At 37.9% G+C, this 17,256-nt stretch overlaps 1 protein-coding gene across 1 annotated transcript in view; it reads left to right on the top strand.

Moving 5' to 3' along the window:
* Nucleotides 1-17,256, top strand: part of LOC138443218 (EGF-like and EMI domain-containing protein 1) — a 605,343-nt gene that overhangs the window by 422,574 nt on the left and 165,513 nt on the right. The window contains 1 exon segment of the mRNA XM_069595258.1: nt 8,838-8,960. Within this exon segment, the coding sequence (XP_069451359.1) occupies nt 8,838-8,960 (123 nt within the window).

Genomic DNA, 17,256 nt, shown 5'->3' with positions numbered 1-17,256 from the left:
ATCCCTACTCTTGTGCTCTGAGCTACTATCTATATGGAGATGCTCGATATTCTGTGCCTTTTCATTTACTTTTTTAACAGGTATTTTTATAACATCTTCATGTGCCAAACACTGAGATAGGATTGTGAGTAAAACCAGCAGAATTCCTACTCTCACTGAATTATTCTTGAACAAGGAACACAGATATAAAACAAATAATCACACATATGATTCAGCAGCTATATTCTTTTAGTATCAAGTGTTCCTCCTCTGTGCTATTTTAATGAATGTGGTAAGTGCCACAAATATCCATCCAGTTGTTCAAGTCACTTCACCTTGAGCCTTTGTTCTTCATCATGCATGCATGCTAAGTCGCTTCAGTTGTGTTTAACTCTTTGCAACACCATGCACTATAGCCTGCCAGTTTCCTCTGTCCGCAGGATTCTCCAGGCAAGAATACAGGACTGGGTTGCCACGCTAATAAACAAATCATTTTGATTTTCTCTTCTCTTTTATATCTGCCCATGTTTCTCTGTTTCCACTGCTACTAGCTTAGATCAAGTCTTCAACATCATTCAGCTGGATTTTGGCAATTGTTGTTCCTTGATCTCCCTGCCTTCAGTCTCCCACTTACCTATCCTTTGCCCTGCTGGTGTCCATGGTCTATAAAGTAGACCCCTGATTCTTTAGTATGGCCAAAAATTCCTCAATAATCAAGCCCTAGCCACATCTTTAGCATAATCTCTCTCTCTCTCTCTTTTTTTTTTTTTTGCATTAATCCTTATTCTCAACAGACCAAATCAGGAAAATCTCTCAGAGCAATTGTAAGGAAATCATGCAAGATGGCACCTTCAACCTTGTAGGCACTATCAGATATAATAGAGCTTTGCACAGGCAGTTTGATAAACTCTTAATATTTGTAATAAAATTGAACCAAAATTGTGATAAATCCCCAAATTCATTAGAATCTTAACAGAGTATAATTGCTCCAGTAATGTTAAGAGGAAGAACTACATCACTTTTCCCAATCTTTGACAAAACATAGATTAAAACATTTCACTGATTGGAGGAAAATAAATCTTTTTGGAAAGTGTGTGCTTAGTTTGAGTTGTATTTGGTGACTTCCTCCTGCAAACCCACTTTACAGTATGCATGCATCAGTTAGGATGACTTATTTTACAAGCAATAGGACCATGTGATTTAAAACGCCTAAACAATAAAAGGGAGGGTATTGAATCACTTAACTGAGAAGGCCAGAGGTGGGAAGGCTTCGGGCATAGTTCAATCAGGACTCCAACTCCTATACGCCTATCCTTCAGTTCTTTCCTGTTGGTTGGCTTTATGTTTAGTGTCGCTTCATTCATGGGAGCAAACTGGCTACTGTAAAATGGCTCATATAGACACATTACAATTCTAGAGCAACAGGGTCTCTGTGTTTCAGGTTCTGGACCTATATGTTGAGCTTCATGGTGACTGGATCACATCTCAAGGAATTCATTCATTCCTGAGACAGTCATATGCTAATGAAGACAGTCCCTGGTCCAATCACTGTGACAGATGGAGGGAAATTTATGCCAAGAAAAATCCACCTCAGATTTGAGAGAGGAATGTAATTCATCAGTCCCATGTAATCTACATGGTTTCTCTAAAATCACAGGGATAAATTTCCCCAAATGAAAACCTCATAGCTATTGAGTATTAGTGAAGAAGAAAAATGGATGAATCCTAAGCAGTCAAGCAGTGAATATTCACTACAGACACAGTTTAAGTTTGTTCATTAGCAAACCAAAATTATTCTGTGCCCTGGATTTTTTTAAAGAAACTTGTGAAGGGTCAAAAACAAACCAATAGTCTATTACAAGGGTAAAGAGAAGGCAAGTGGAACAGAGCCCATTCCTAAGAAAATCCATTAATGAATATGAGTGAATTCGAAGACTAAATGATGTGGAGGGCTCTCAAACCACACATTTATTCATTCACTTATCATTTATGGAGTATAAACTCTATGCCAGAATATGCTTAATATAACAGGATCCTTGACCTTAAGGAGTTAATTTGATTAGGAATTATAGAATTAAAATACAAGTGAAAAGTCAGCAGTATTGCATATCAGAGCAAAAGTAGAATAGTAAAACAGAGTGAAAATAAAGCCACATGTAAAATCTAGTGGGGTCTTCAACACATCCTTTAATATTCCCTCCACACCTAACACTTCTATAATGCAATCTTTAATATAAAGCAACCCAGGAATACTTATTTCCAATCAAAAGATTCCTGAGAACAGTGCATTAAAAAGCAAATGGAAGAATAATTTATCTTACTCTGGCTGCACACTCTAAAAAAACAATATGAAATAATCCTGAATTGTTTAGGAAAAAAAATGGATCATTGTTGTTTCAGGGGGCTTTTATGTGCAAAATACATTGGATAATGATGTGAATTATTTTAAGCTATTATATTCTGTGACCATCTGGGGAAATAATTTGGGGGATAAATACAGCAGAAGTATTAAGAGAAAGGACACTAAAAAGGAAAAATAGCAGACATAGTTGATTCTTTTTGACATTTTTTACAGTATAAAAATCATCATCCTTGGTCCATATCTCAGTGATAATGCTGAAAAAATTCTAATCATTTTATCATTATTCCCAGCAGTGTCCTGGAGCTCCAATTCTAAGGGCAGGGCTTTCTGTAAGCATCTAACATGAAGATATAACTGAGAGAAATTTTGAAGAAATGGTTTCTTCACATGAAGTATACTTGATAATAACATTTTAATGTAATATTGACATTTCTAGTTTTTAACTCTGTTGGGCAGAATCTTGATAGAAAAGAAAATCACTTGTGACAGCTTCAGCATGAGTGTCTAATATCTTGGCAATTTAGCCCAGTTTTATTCTATATCAGAGGTACTTCATCAGAAAAGAACTAAAATATCCCTCATGTTTTACAGAAGAAAGTCATTCCTCATAACAGATAATACTAAAGTTTTCTTAAAGCTATCAACTATTACTGAGAGAATATGGTGGGAAATATTAGTGGTTTATTTTCAGATGATTTCAGCATATAATTTAATGTATGTGTGTATGTATATAAGGCTTCCCTGGTGGCTCAGTGGTCAAGAATCTGTGTGTAATGCAGGAGATGCAAGAGACATGGGTTCAAACCCTGGGTCAGGAAGATCCCATGGAGGAGGAAATGGCAACCTACTCCATATTCTTGCCTGGAGAATCCCATGGACAGAGGAGCCTGGCAGGCTACAGTTTATGGGGTCACAAAAAGTCAGACACGACTTAGCAACTAAACAACAACAATATATATGTATACATTTGTGTAGGTGTATATGCACACTTGGTTGGAGTATTGATGTGTCTATTTAAACTGAATTGGTATGCTTTAGTCAAGCAGCTGAGAAGTTGAGTCAAATCATGACATCTATGATCCATATGACATTTACAGTTGAACAGAGGACTGTCTGCAGACTCATTACTCAGAGTGTGGTCCCCAGACCAGCAGCTTTAGAATAAACTTGGATCTATTAGAAATGCTAAAATCCAGCCCCTTGGCTCTCTGCATTCTAACAAGATCACTAGGCAACTAAAGCAGAAACAACATCAGGGGATCTCAACTCTGGCTCCACATAAGAATCACTAAAGGTGCTTTTTTTTTTTGTTAATGATAAGTAACTTTTATTAAACATTTCCTGTAGTCTATTGTTTACAATCTTTTATACTGAAGTTTAGTTGATATGCAATATTATGTAAGTTCAGTTCAGTTCAGTCGCTCAGTCGTGTCCGACTCTTTGCGACCCCATGAATCACAGCACACCAGGCCTCCCTGTCCATCACCAACTCCCGGAGTTCACTCAGACTCACGTCCATCGAGTCCGTGATGCCATCCAGCCATCTCATCCTCTGTTGTCCCCTTCTCCTCCTGCCCCCTATTCCTCCCAGCGTCAGAGTCTTTTCCAATGAGTCAACTCTTCACATGAGGTGGGCAAAGTACTGGAGCTTCAGCTTTAGCATCATTCCTTCCAAAGAAATCCCAGGGCTGATCGCCTTCAGAATGGACTGGTTGGATCTCCCTGCAGTCCAAGGGACTCTCAAGAGTCTTCTCCAACACCACAGTTCAAAAGCATCAATTCTTTGGCGCTCAGCCTTCTTCACAGTTCAACTCTCACAGCCATACATGACCACAGCAGATATGTAATATTCACAACTTTCAAAGATAATACTCCATTTATAGTTATTATGAAATATAGGTTATATTCCCTGCATTGTACAATATATCCTTATAGCTGATTTTATCCAAAATGTTTGACTCTCAAGTCTACCCCGGACCAGTTAAATTAGATTTTTTTTTTTTTTACTTTATTTTACTTTACAACACTGTATTGGTTTTGCCATACATTGACATGAATCCACCAATTAGATTTTTTAAAGGCAAGACCAAGGCATGGATAATTCTAAATGCTCACCAGATTATTCTAATGCCCTGCCAGATTTGCAAACTGTAGGTCACACAATGCCCAAGCAATCTGTAAATTCAGTGTATTCTGAAAGGACAAAAAGTAAGAAAGTCAAACCAATTACTCTGCAGTTGGTACCACTTTATAAATGATTGATTTTTTTTAACTTTTAATAAGTTTGCTTAGCTACTGTGTGAACACAGCCTATTATGTCTCCACCTGCCCACAAGTGTATTGTATTGCAAATCAAGAAAAGGAACATGTTGCTATCTCAATTAATTAAAAGAAGACTTTAGATTTGTTTTTTTTACTTTACTTTCTTTTGTCAACGTTCTTCTCCAACCTGACAAGTCTGAATACTAAATCTCAGACGCTGCATGTTGGCAACCCACTCCAGTGTTCTTGCCTGGAGAATCCCAGGGACAGGGAAGCCTGGTGGGCTGCCGTCTATGGGGTCGCACAGAGTCTGACACGACTGAAGCGACGCAGCAGCAGCAGCAGCTGCAGCATGTTTAAACAGTTGCACCTTTGGATTGTGTGTGCATGCTCAATCTCTCAGTCATGTCCAACTCTTTGCAATTCCATAGACGGTAGCCTGTGAGGCTCCTCTGTCCATGGAATTCTTCAGGTATTGCTCATCCTTTCCTCCATGAACTCAATTTTCAGTTTATATCTCAAGCATCCCCTTATCACTGCCACCCAAATGCATTTTCCCTTCCCTGAATTCCCATGTTGCTCAGGACCTCTATCATGTGCTCTCATTTTATGGATTCTTAAAAATATTTTATTTATCTGTGCCAGTTCTTAGTTGTTGCACAAGGAATCTTCAGTCTTCACTGGAGCATGTGGGATCTTTAGTTGGAGCATGTGAACTCTTAATTGTGGCATGTGGGATCTAGTTCTCTGGGCTCCTGCATGGAGAACACAGAGTCTTAGCCACTGGACCATCAGGGAAGTCCTTCACTTTATGGTTTTGTCTTGTTGGTTCAAGTTAGTGGAATACAATTGACTGATTCCTACATACAGTCTCAAGTATGAGTAATCTATTCCAAAATCATATATATGAATCAGAAAGAAAGACATAAACCATAGTGTCAGGGGAGTGTAATCTCTTCGGTTCTGTCTCGTCACAACAAAAATTTGAAGTGACGGACGTTAAAGCCTTCGGTGCGTCACAGCTCTCAGACAGTCTGTGTTATAGTTCTCGGACAGTTTTATTTAGAAAATAAAGGAAAATACATCGAAGGCACTTTAGTTTATAGGCAAGCACAGCACAGGGCCAGGCTCCTCCAGCCAAGCCATTAAGTATGATCATTAAGTGTGATCAAACAGAAGCAAGTCAAAGAAACCATTTCCTACATGGAGTCAGGATTGGCTTCCTCCCTGCAACAGTGTAACTATTAAAACATAGTGTTGTTGAGCAATATTTAGGGGGGGATACGACTGAGCGACTGAACTGAACTGAACTGAACTTTTGTTCTTGGAGAAGGAAATGGCAACCCACTCCACTGTTCTTGCCTGGAGAATCCCAGGGACGGGGGAGCCTGGTGGGCTGTCATCTATGGGGTAGCACAGAGTCGGACACGACTGAAGTGACTTAGACTTAGCAGAGGCTTGAGGACATGTCGACGCAAAAGATGCGAAGAGGAGAGAGAGAGAGAATGAGCGTGTGCGTGGGAGAGAGAGAGACCCCTGGCCCTTTGGCTCCTCTTTTTATGTTTTTTCCTCCCCCAGGCCTGCCCTATGTAAATTGGGCTAGCCAGGAATGCTGTTTGTTCTACCTGAGGTCCTCACTCCAGTCCTCGGACCTTCCTTTGTTCTATTTTTGCTGGCTTTTCCCTTCCTTGTGTTTTTAGCCACCGCCATTCTGGACTCCTTTTTCCTATTCAAACTTATGGTAGTCATTGTTCTTACATCTTACAGATGAGAACAGAGAGGCAAGGTTAACAGGCTAATATGCTTTGACACTAAGATATTTTCCCCAAGGCTCTCTGACCCAATGTCCAGAGGAAGTTTGATTTGCTTTTCTTTGAGTGTTATGTATATTTTAATATATTATGGCACTTTAATTATAGTTCTGGGGGCAGATTCAGAATATGAACACACTAAAACATAGTAAAAGAGAACTCATCCTTAAAATCAATGTCCACTCTAATCTTTGGAGTGAGCCCAGTGGTTTTGTTTTTTTTTTTAATTGTACGCTTACTTGGTTTCTTTGGTCAGAAAATTATTGAAGCTTAAGCAGGAAGGGAGGTGGTCTTATTATGCTTCTTTCTTTAAAATTCCTTTTTAATTTGCACATAATACCTTAACACCTTTCTTGTGAAACAAAACAAAACAGAACATTTAAAATGTGGATAAACTTTCTTGTCCAACACACTTATCCTGTACCCCACCCAATCTACATGGCTTCCTTCCCTCGGCAGTCATCATTTTATCTGTGCACACTTTTTAAGACATTTTAATTTATAATGCTTATGTATGTGGAGAAGGAAATAGCAACTGACTTCAGTTTTCTTGCCTGGAGAATCCCATGGACAGAGGAGCCTGGCAGGCTACAACCCATGAAGTCTCAAAAAGCTGGATACTACTGAGTGCACACACATACACACACACACACACATGCATCTGTATCTATATCTGTATGAATCTATTTATCTATATATATATATGATATATTATGAAAATTTTTGATGATTGCAAGTGCTGAAGTGTTGATCATTATACTGGAAAAACATATGACTCTTGAGAATTAAGAGTTTTATTTGTATGTTTAAAATCAAAGACCTGGGAAGGAGATCTAATTCAGTGGCTGACAGAACTGAGATTCAGAATTATATCTCAACCTTGCGGAATAATTCCCTAAAGCTAGAAAGAATAAAAATTTAGCTAGCATAAATATTAAAGCCCTGCACAAAGTATGAGTAACAAATGGAGAATTCTGATTTGATGTTGGTTTATATGGGAAAACTTAGTGTTTTGATGATCACAGACTCAAAATTTAATAAAAATTCTAATACTATGAAAAGTCCATAGTTCTTATCTCTAAAATAAGATTCCTTTAAAAAATATCAGAAATTAACCCAGCATAGCTAATTTTAGAAGGAAAATACAGTAAACTAGTAATTTTTAAATGTGGGACTCATTTTATGATTTACATTTTTCTTTTCATATAAAATGGCAAGCAGAAGGAAATTCTTTTTCTTTCCTCAGTACAAATGCCCTAATTTTTACCACAGTACAAAATATCCATTAGGATTTCAAGGTCCTATGATAAGACACTGCAGTAGTATTCATTCCCAATATTGATGTCTTGAATAAAGGTCTTGCCCTGTGGAATTAAGTCTCACTCAATGTAAAGCTAATTATCTATTATGATTACATATTTTAGTGAAGCGTATTCATACTCCACATTCTTTGCTGGAATGGAACTGGGGGCAGGGGACTCAGGGACATTATCTGCATGAGACACACACATACTCAATCTTGACCGCAGCCTGATTTTTACTTTAACACGTCACAAAATGGATTCCCCAAACAGGAAAATTTAGAAGATCTTATTTCACTGATTATCTGAAAAACTTGACCTATGTTTGTGGTTGTCTTCTTGTGATTTTAGATATGTAAGTACTGACTGTATAGGATACGAGAAAATATAGGTTCTGAAATCGATGTTCCTTTCCAAAGGAAGACAAACACTATCTTCATTTATCATGAATTTGACTGATCCAAATACATCGGTGACCATGAGTCTTGACCTGTTTCTATTTATTCTAAATTAATATCAATTCATGCATAAGCATACTAAGTATTTCAGAAAATGAAACCTTGAGTGATAAGGAAGAAGCTGAGTCAATGGAGCAAATATATTGATGTGTTTTTAAGAACTCCAAACCATGGTTTTATATGAATTTATCTCACTCTGCCCTAATGTCCACTGTAGCACATAAGAAGGAGAGTCAAGGTCTTAACTTTATTACTGACTTTTTTCAGCAGCATCAGACCAATAATATGTGTTTATCTACTTGCCTGTGCTGCTCCAGATAGAGTAAGTAGCTCATTGTAATTCTCCCCTCCAGGTTTCCTTCCCTAAGGACATATCTATATCTCGGATCTGTCTAATTAATCAGGATGTGAAGAATAGAAAATTGTGAAACAGTCCCTATGCTCATCGCAGCTAGGCTTTAAAAAGCTCAATAAAGTTTCTGTCTACATTTTCTTGTTTATACTGTGGAGTAAAATGGATCAAACAGGCAAAGATTTGTGGCAACAGAGATGGTGCCTTTGCGCAATAAAACACATACTGTGTATCAAACAAATATTGTACCACCTCTATGAAGCTGACATTGGAATGACATTGTAATCCTGGCCATCTGTCTTCCTCCTCTAGATGTCGATGAATGTGCGGTGGTGAATGGAGGCTGCCAGCAGCGCTGTATTAACACTCTGGGCACCTTCCACTGTGAATGTGATACGGGATACAGACTCCATGCTGATGAACGCACCTGCATAAGTGAGTAAATATTAGAACCAGCTTGAAGTCGTTTTCAATGAAAATCGACCTGCTCTTGTAGGGGCAGAAAGAAAAGGTCTTTCTATTGTAAAAATACCTATAGAAGCTGACAGTGTTCAAGTACAATTCTCTCTCTTAGAATAAAAAGAAAAGATATCTTGCTATTAAAAGACTAAAAAGATGGGGAAGGAAATAGAGAAATTAACATTCACGAGCAAAACTCAGATTTCCAAACGTGTGGCTATTTCCATAGGGCATCTTTTCTGCCACATGTTGTAAAGTATAAATTTGTTAGTTGTTGTTTATATACCAGTTCAGCACAGACTTTCAGTGAAGAGGGGAGGCTATAACAGTCACTAGCTGCAATGCTCACTCATTTCAAACCAGATTCAGAATTGGACTTGTGATTATAATAGCAAAAATTATAACAGATTATACACCAAGGAGCTTATGGTTGCTCAAGAATAGTTAAAACTACACACATTAAATCTGAGGTTACTATATACTTATTGTATAGCAGAATGTTCTTAGATATCAGTTTGGGGTGGTAGAATTATTAAGTCTCGGTATGTTTTTGAATTTTATAAATTTGCTAAAATGACTTTGTACACAAGAAAAAAATAACTTTTAAAATACAGTGCTTCCTGTATGATTTATAAATGTTTTTTAATTGAAGTGTTTTTTTCACTGAATGATGAGCAAGCGCATTTTGATTTCATCTCCAGGTCCCTTTAAAAAATATCTATTACATTGAAAGAGTAACATGTTATACAATAACATTTAATTCCTGGTTTATTTGGTATAGGGCTTGTTAGCTTGCCCAGTTACTCAAAGGTATTAGCATTTTATGGATATTCGATAATTATGACGTTTCAAAGAGAAAACAGCCAGTTTTGCTTAACTTCATTGTATATACTCTCTCTTTTTTGTAACATATCTTATAGGAAATGAGAGAAAGCCAGAGGAAACAGGTGAAGATATCCTAGACATAGATCTGATTTTGATATGAGAGAATAGAGGTTTGGGGAGCAAAAAAAGACTTTTCCAAAGTTGAGTGAACTTGCAGATAGAAGCCATATCATAGTAGCCAGGGAACTCAGTATCGTGATAACTGTGTCTACAGCAAGCACCCTAGTGGGACAGCAGCTCATGTATATTTAGTTAGTCCCTGAACTACTCCCTTCTTTTTTGCAACTTGACTGCTTGTTGCAATAGGAATCCCTTTCCCATCTCCATCTCCAGCCCCAACCTGTAAGGACGTCGGCTATTGCATCTTTAAACTGCCGCTCTAACTTCTCTTAGGCACAAAATGTTTTGGAACAGGATTACCAAAACAAGCAGATGTGGCATTTATTGGTAAAGGTTGACTTGGTGAGTTTTTGTGTCTTATATAAAAATACTTTGCAAAGTAATGCATTATATACATCTATGATATCTGATTTTTGCAATAAAAGCAAAATGAACACTCTAGTACCCAACTAAAGTACTTTTTCAGGTGTAATTGATTTTCTAAACTCTAGCAGTTATTATCTGCTGCTGCTAAGTTGCTTCAGTCATGTCTGACTCTGTGTGACCCCATAGACAGCAGCCCACCAGGCTCCTCCGTCCCTAGGATTCTCCAGGCAAGAACCCTGGAGTGGGTATTTATTATCTTTTTCTTAATAAAATTATTAAGCTCTTTCCTTGTTCCTCACCATCATTGCTCTGGAAGTTTTCAATTTTTGTTTCAGTGAAATCAGGTCAAAAGTAGACTTGGATAAGAATATTATGGTTTATCTTTTCTGTTTCTATTCCTTAAAAGCCAATTTCTATTGTACAAATACATGGATACTATGGCAAGAGGGTAGTCCTCATCTCTGGAGGAAGGCAACCCACTCCAGTATTCTTGCCTGGAGAATTCCATGGACAGAGGAGCTGGTGGGCTACAGTCCCTGGGGTCACACAGAGTTTGATGAGACTGAAGTGACACAGACTTTTATGCAGAATTTAAATGCAGTGTACAAATTAGAAACTAAGTTAACAAGAAGTATGGATTTCATGATTGCATCATTTTAAAGCTTTTCACCCGTTGGATATCATTCTCCAGAAGGACTGGATTGAGAGCCCAGGAAGTGACCTTTATGGATATTTTCAAGTCTCTCTCCTATGAGTGTATTGAAATTTTGGTTTCAAAGAGTGGTCCTAAAAATCTCAGTGGACACAACTACAGCAGTCTTGTTAAAACGAACTCAAGAAGAATTTAAGCAGTTTGTAGTTAAACACTCGTTCTGTGAGCTGGAGGATAAGAACTGTTTGTTTGCTCATTTGTTTTGAAAGAAAGAATGTTCTATAGAGTACTGAGTCTTACATTGGTTCCTATTTTGTGTAATATTGTAGGAAGGGTCAAATATTTTAAAGCACAAGAAAATCAAACTGGCTCACATCCCCTTTGGGATTTTTTTACCTGGCAGGGAACCGAGACTGGTAGCTGATGCTTACCAGGATATTGTGTAGACAGAAATTAATCATGACCTGTGGCAGAGTCACAGAGGAGAAGGTGAAGTTATAGAATTTTATGATTCCACTGCTTAGAGTCTTGAAATTAGGTGTCAGTTCTTCCCTCCTCCCTACCTTCTTTTTCTTCCTTTGCCCTGTTCTGCCCATCAGTCAGATGCTTAGGTTAGTGTGAATTTTTGAGCCTCTGGTGTTTTTTGCACTTTCTCTTAATTATAGCTACAGCAAACTTCTTGTACTCCAAACCCTTACAGAGTTTAAGATGACTTCATTTCAAGAAAACATGCTGTCTCTAAGGACTGTGCACTTGTGGTGGCATATGGCCAGCAGTTACTGGTCAGCCTCTGCCAGAAAAAGTTATACAAAGTGGTGTTAAGAGAGGGGGTCCATAATATCCAGCTACAGTGTCCAGGCCACTTGGCTCCCCATGTAGTACAGCCTGGACTGCTGATAAAATATGATCCCGGTAAAACTGGAATCTTGGCCTCAGTGACCCTCAGTTTGAGTACCTGAATTTGTTTGCAAATTTTTGGAGTGCATGTCATTTTTCTGGTGGTAAGGACTTATTATTTTCATCAGATTTTTAAAGACATCTATAATGCTTCGGAATATCTCCCATATACTTTTGCCTGAAGATGGTGCTTCTTTAAAAGGTGTATATGTGGGAGGATTCCATGATACTGTTATATAATGATACAGTCACACAACTCTGTCAATGTGAGGCAAAGCTTGTCAATGACCGCTTCTTCTTATAACTTCCTTTATAATGGAATTCTGGACCAGAGGTCTCGGTCCGTGACCTTGGGCAGCACAGTTACACCTGGTTGATGAAGGTCCAGACCCAGCATAAGAAAGCAGTTAAAATAAAATTTTGGCTTTGCTATCAGTATTTGCATTCAGATTTGCTTTGCTATCAGTATTCTATATTAACACAGCTATTACCAAATAATGCATATACCTTTAAATTTCCCTTTGCTTGGAAACCAACAGCTTAAAAAATAGAAACTAGATTTAGCGACCACCTGAAAAACAGAAATATTCATATTAGTCCACCATTGACTCTCATCTATGGACTAGAAACAGTGGCACAGTGGACTCCAAGTTGTCGTGTGTCCTTTAGCAAGTCACTTAATCTCCCTTCATCCTGTATTCCTCATGTGATACGTGTAGAAATTGGACAAAATGACAAAGTTACTGCATCTCCAGAGTATTTTAATTTTATGGAGTTCCCCAAATTACTAACTTATTACAAATCATCTGTTAACCTATATTTGTTAAAATCCACTGGATTCTGTGGAATTTTATATCCAGTTTAATAAAAATATAAAATGAGAATTTTATATCCAGTTTAACTTAAATGTTCTTAAAAAAAAACAATAATTATATTCTGGTCCTTTTTGGAAAATACTGTTTTCTGTATCATAGAATCTTATTTTGGAGGAATTCAAGGACTAATCCAGCCTAGTCTACCTTAGAGATAAAAGATCAGAGATCCAAAGAAATCAAGTAAATTTTACTTTGGAAATGAAATTAATTTTCAGAAAAATCTGGCTAACTTCACTTTTTATCAAATGCCTTAAAATAATTTCTGATAAATATTTTTAAAGACTAAGAAAAACCATAAAAGTACTATGAAATGAAATTCTTACATTCTATTTTAGTGGAGCTCAGGGTTAAAATAATGTATTTTCATGACAGCGATTGATGAAAGAAATCCACCTTATATTATCACCCTGTAAGTACAAATTTATCACTTCTCTCTTATATTTCATTGATATGCTGCAATAAACCTGACTACGCTCAGTTCTGCAAATAAGTTATGCCTTTTCCGCTTCCACACCTTACCTTACTCAACCTAGACTCTAACCCCCAAGTCTCCACCTGTCAGAACTCTACTTACCAAGTTCCAGGTTCAAGGTCAATTGTCCTGTTAAGCCTTCTCAGGTGACCCCAGCCAAACGCATTCCTTCTTTTTCTTCTAATACCATATAATTTAATGTTGCCTGAATGACACATTATACCATATAGTTTTATATGTGTGCAGTTGGGCTTCAGACCAAATGAAAGACACTAATGACCTTCTAATTATCAGCTTTCACAGAAGTCTTTTCCATGCCTTTTTCAATGGCCTCTGACACTGTTAACCACTCATTTTTCTAAATCTTCCTCTTGACTTCTTGACAGCACAATTTTCACCTCTGACTGCTGCTTCTCTCTACTTACATTCTTGTTACCTCATTCTGACTTTTGATTATCTTCTTTCATCACTATGGACTGAACTGTGTCCCTCAAATGCATGTTTTAAAGCCCCAAGTTTCAGCATGATGGTGTTTGGAGGTAGAGCCTTTGGGAAATAATTAGGTTTAGATGAGCTCATGCATGTGGAAGATCTCATGATGGGATTGGTGCTTGAATAAGAAGAGATACCAGAGAGATTGGGCTCCCCACCATACCAGGATCTGGCTGAATGGCAGACATCTGAAGCCAGGAAGAGAGCACTTACCAGAAACCAAACCATACTAGAACCTTGACCTTGAACTTTCCAGCCTCCAAAACTGTGAGAAAATTAATTAGGCCACCCAGGCTGGGGTATTTTGTTACAGAAGCCCAAGCAGACTAATGTACTTCTCTTTTCTCCTTTGTTCCCCCTTCTCTAGTCTATCTCCGTTTAATTCCATCTTTAGACAAAAGTCTAAATGTTAGCTATTATCATGCTGCTGCTGCTAAGTCGCTTCAGTTGTGTCCGACTCTGTGTGACCCCATAGACACACCCAGAGAGCCCACCAGGCTCCTCTGTCCCTGGGATTCTCCAGGCAAGAATACTGGAGTGGGTTGCCGTTTCCTTCTCCAATGCATGCATGGTAAGTCGCTTCAATCATGTCCGACTCTGTGCGACCCCATAGTTGGCAGCCCACCAGACTCCTCTGTCCACAAGTTCTCTAAGCAAGAATACTGGAGTGGGTTGCCGTTTCCTCCTCTAGGTTATTATCATAACAAAATGTAAAAAAATATAAGGACTTTACTCAGATGGATTTGCTTGCTGGGGAAAAAATTCAAACTTGCAGTATTTCTAGCTTTTGGACCCTGGACAAAAAAATACATTATATTTGATAGCTTTGCAGATTTTCTCATTGTTGACAGGCAGACTTTAGTAGATATGACTAAAAATAAGTACAGATAATGTAGACTAAACTCCTTTTATCGCCAGAGGATATTTTTTAGGAGCCAGGGGCTAGATACCAAAATAATTTAATTATCCCCAATTTTTGTATTTAGCTGTGTAATTTGCATTTAAAGTAACTTGTAAGATTTTGTCTATAATTTGTTGTACCTCACAAAGTCTTTGTCTTTCTATTTTTTTGTAACAACCTTGTTAAAAATGCTCAGCTCAAATCTCCATTCATAATCATGTCCTTCTTCTGCTATATTTGTTGAAATTAGCCTTCTCAGAGGGGTGAAATAATTAAATGATTGAAAGTTTTAATGCTTGCATAGTTCTCTTACCTCTCTTTCATGCTTTCAGCACATGGGTTTATTAACATGTGTACTCACACATAAGCAAATGGAATCACTGGTGTCTGCAGAGAGAAACCTCAGATAAACAACATTTTAATTATTTTAGTCTTCAATACTAAAATTCTTTATTTCCACTTGCTGGAAATGGTCAGGAACTGTTTTTGTTCAATGGTTCCTTTTTGTTCTCACAAAATGAGTTGGGGGAAAGGAAGAAGTAAGGTTACCTGGAGGCTGTAAACCAAAGGTGTTTCTGTGTGTTGATATGTGAAACATAGTTGAATCAGAGGTCATATTTTAATTCTAAATAAACAGAAGTTAGGTGTCGTCATGAAGAGGATAGATGTACAGCCTGGAAGCTTGATTAAACAGATATTCTGAGTAAAATTTTGAGCTTGAATAAATTTTCTTTCATCGGATTTTTATGTTTCATATTTTAAGATAATACTAACCTTAGTATTCTTGCCTAGAGAATCCCATGGACAGAGGGCATGGTGGGCTGCTGTCCATAGGGTTGCACAGAGTCAAACATGACTGAAGTGACTTAGCACGCGTGCACGCATTTGGAGAAGGAAATGGCAACCCACTCCAATATTCTTGCCTGGAGAATCCCATGGACAGAAGAGCCTGGTGGGCTGCCACCTATGGGGTCTCAGAGTCAGGCACGACTGAAGCGACTTAGGAGAAGCAGCAGCAACCTTAGAAAAGGATTGAGAACACAATTAGATGTGGTGGTCTTCACATAATAGATTCTTTTGTTTTTTATCTCAATGTTCTGATCCATGATGTCTAGGTTTTATTTGATAAAAGGAGTGGAAGATTCTTTTTAGGGAATGCAAAGAGATTGCCCTCAAATTGGAGATGAAAGAAGTTAAAGACTTTCATTGTAACTACCTTTCAATTAATTGCATTATTTATGAAGACAAATTAGAAACAGAATTCATTTCATATGACAGCTGATGTCTTGAATAGGGCTATGTCAGGTTAAAAAAATTGTTTAGTTTGTCAGGTGGATGGCATCTCTCAGTCATTATGAAATTCATCGCCCTCGCAATATTAATCACTTTTGTGTGCTAGGTAATAAATTTAATTCTCCAAAGTTGAATTTAGGGAGCGTATCTCTTCTTCCCTCCTTGTCCCCATCTGTGGCCTTGAAAAAATACCATGAACTTTCCAAGTTTTTATCCATTTTGTTTATGATTAACCCAATTCTGGCAACCCACTGCAGTGTTCTTGCCTAGAAAATCCCAGGGATGGGGGAGTCTGGTGGGCTGCCATCTATGGGGTCGCACAGAGTCGGACACGACTGAGGCAACTTAGCAGCAGCAGCAGTGGCAGCCCAATTCAAAACCTTTTCTCAAATTCAATGGATTTTAAGAATGCATTTAGAAATCTTTCCTTTTCTACAGTTTTTCTATAGTCTTCAGACTTAGGAAGACATGTGTGACTTCGGACTTTCATTTAACTGTTCAGTTATTCCATTTCTCCACATGTAGGGATTGGTGAGGAAAAATTACAGCCCAGGAGAAATCCTTAGTGCAGTGCCTGACACAGAGCAAGTAATCAGTAAAACTTTGATCATGATATTGATATTAGTTCTATACTTGCAGTTGGCTGTGTGAAAGTCATTCAGTCATGTCTGACTTTTTGCAATCCCATGGACTATACAGCCCATGAAACTGTCCAGGCCAGATACTGGAGTGGTTAGTTGTTCCCTTCTCCAGGGCATCTTTCTGACCCAGGGATCAAATCCAGGTCTTCCACATTGCAGGTGGATTCTTTACCAGGTGAGCCACCAGACTAAATAAAATTATGAAGGGCCAGACACTATAGTTATTATTATAAGCTTACTTTGCTGATAAGATGGCTTCCGTTGGGCATCTTGGTTGCTAGCTTTTTAGCAAACATATATTGACTCTTTTTTTTTTTTCTTACTGGTATATGATTGCGTTACAGTGTTGTGTTAGTGTCTGCTGTAGAGTGAAGTAAGTCAACCATGTGCATACATGTATCCTCTACCTCTTGGACCACACTTCCACCCCACCCCCATTTTTTCAACAACTCCCTGTGTCACTTTTCTTTCTTTTTTGCATTTTGGAGTTTTAAAGCAATATTCAAAATTATATTTTCATTGTATGGTAAAATATTCTCATTTATCACTGGGTTGAAGATTTATATCTCCCTGTTTCCAAAAGCACTGGAGGCAGCAAGCTTTAGGCAGCTTATGCATTTTCACAGGGTCCAAAGTGCAAAATGACACGGAAACAGAGAATAGGACTGCCTCCATCTA

The sequence above is a fragment of the Ovis canadensis genome, chromosome 1 (genome assembly GCF_042477335.2).
Source record: "Ovis canadensis isolate MfBH-ARS-UI-01 breed Bighorn chromosome 1, ARS-UI_OviCan_v2, whole genome shotgun sequence".
In the NCBI taxonomy this organism is placed as follows: domain Eukaryota; kingdom Metazoa; phylum Chordata; class Mammalia; order Artiodactyla; family Bovidae; genus Ovis; species Ovis canadensis.
The sequence above is the reverse complement of the archived record's forward strand: the minus strand, read 5'-3'. Positions and strand labels throughout refer to the sequence as shown.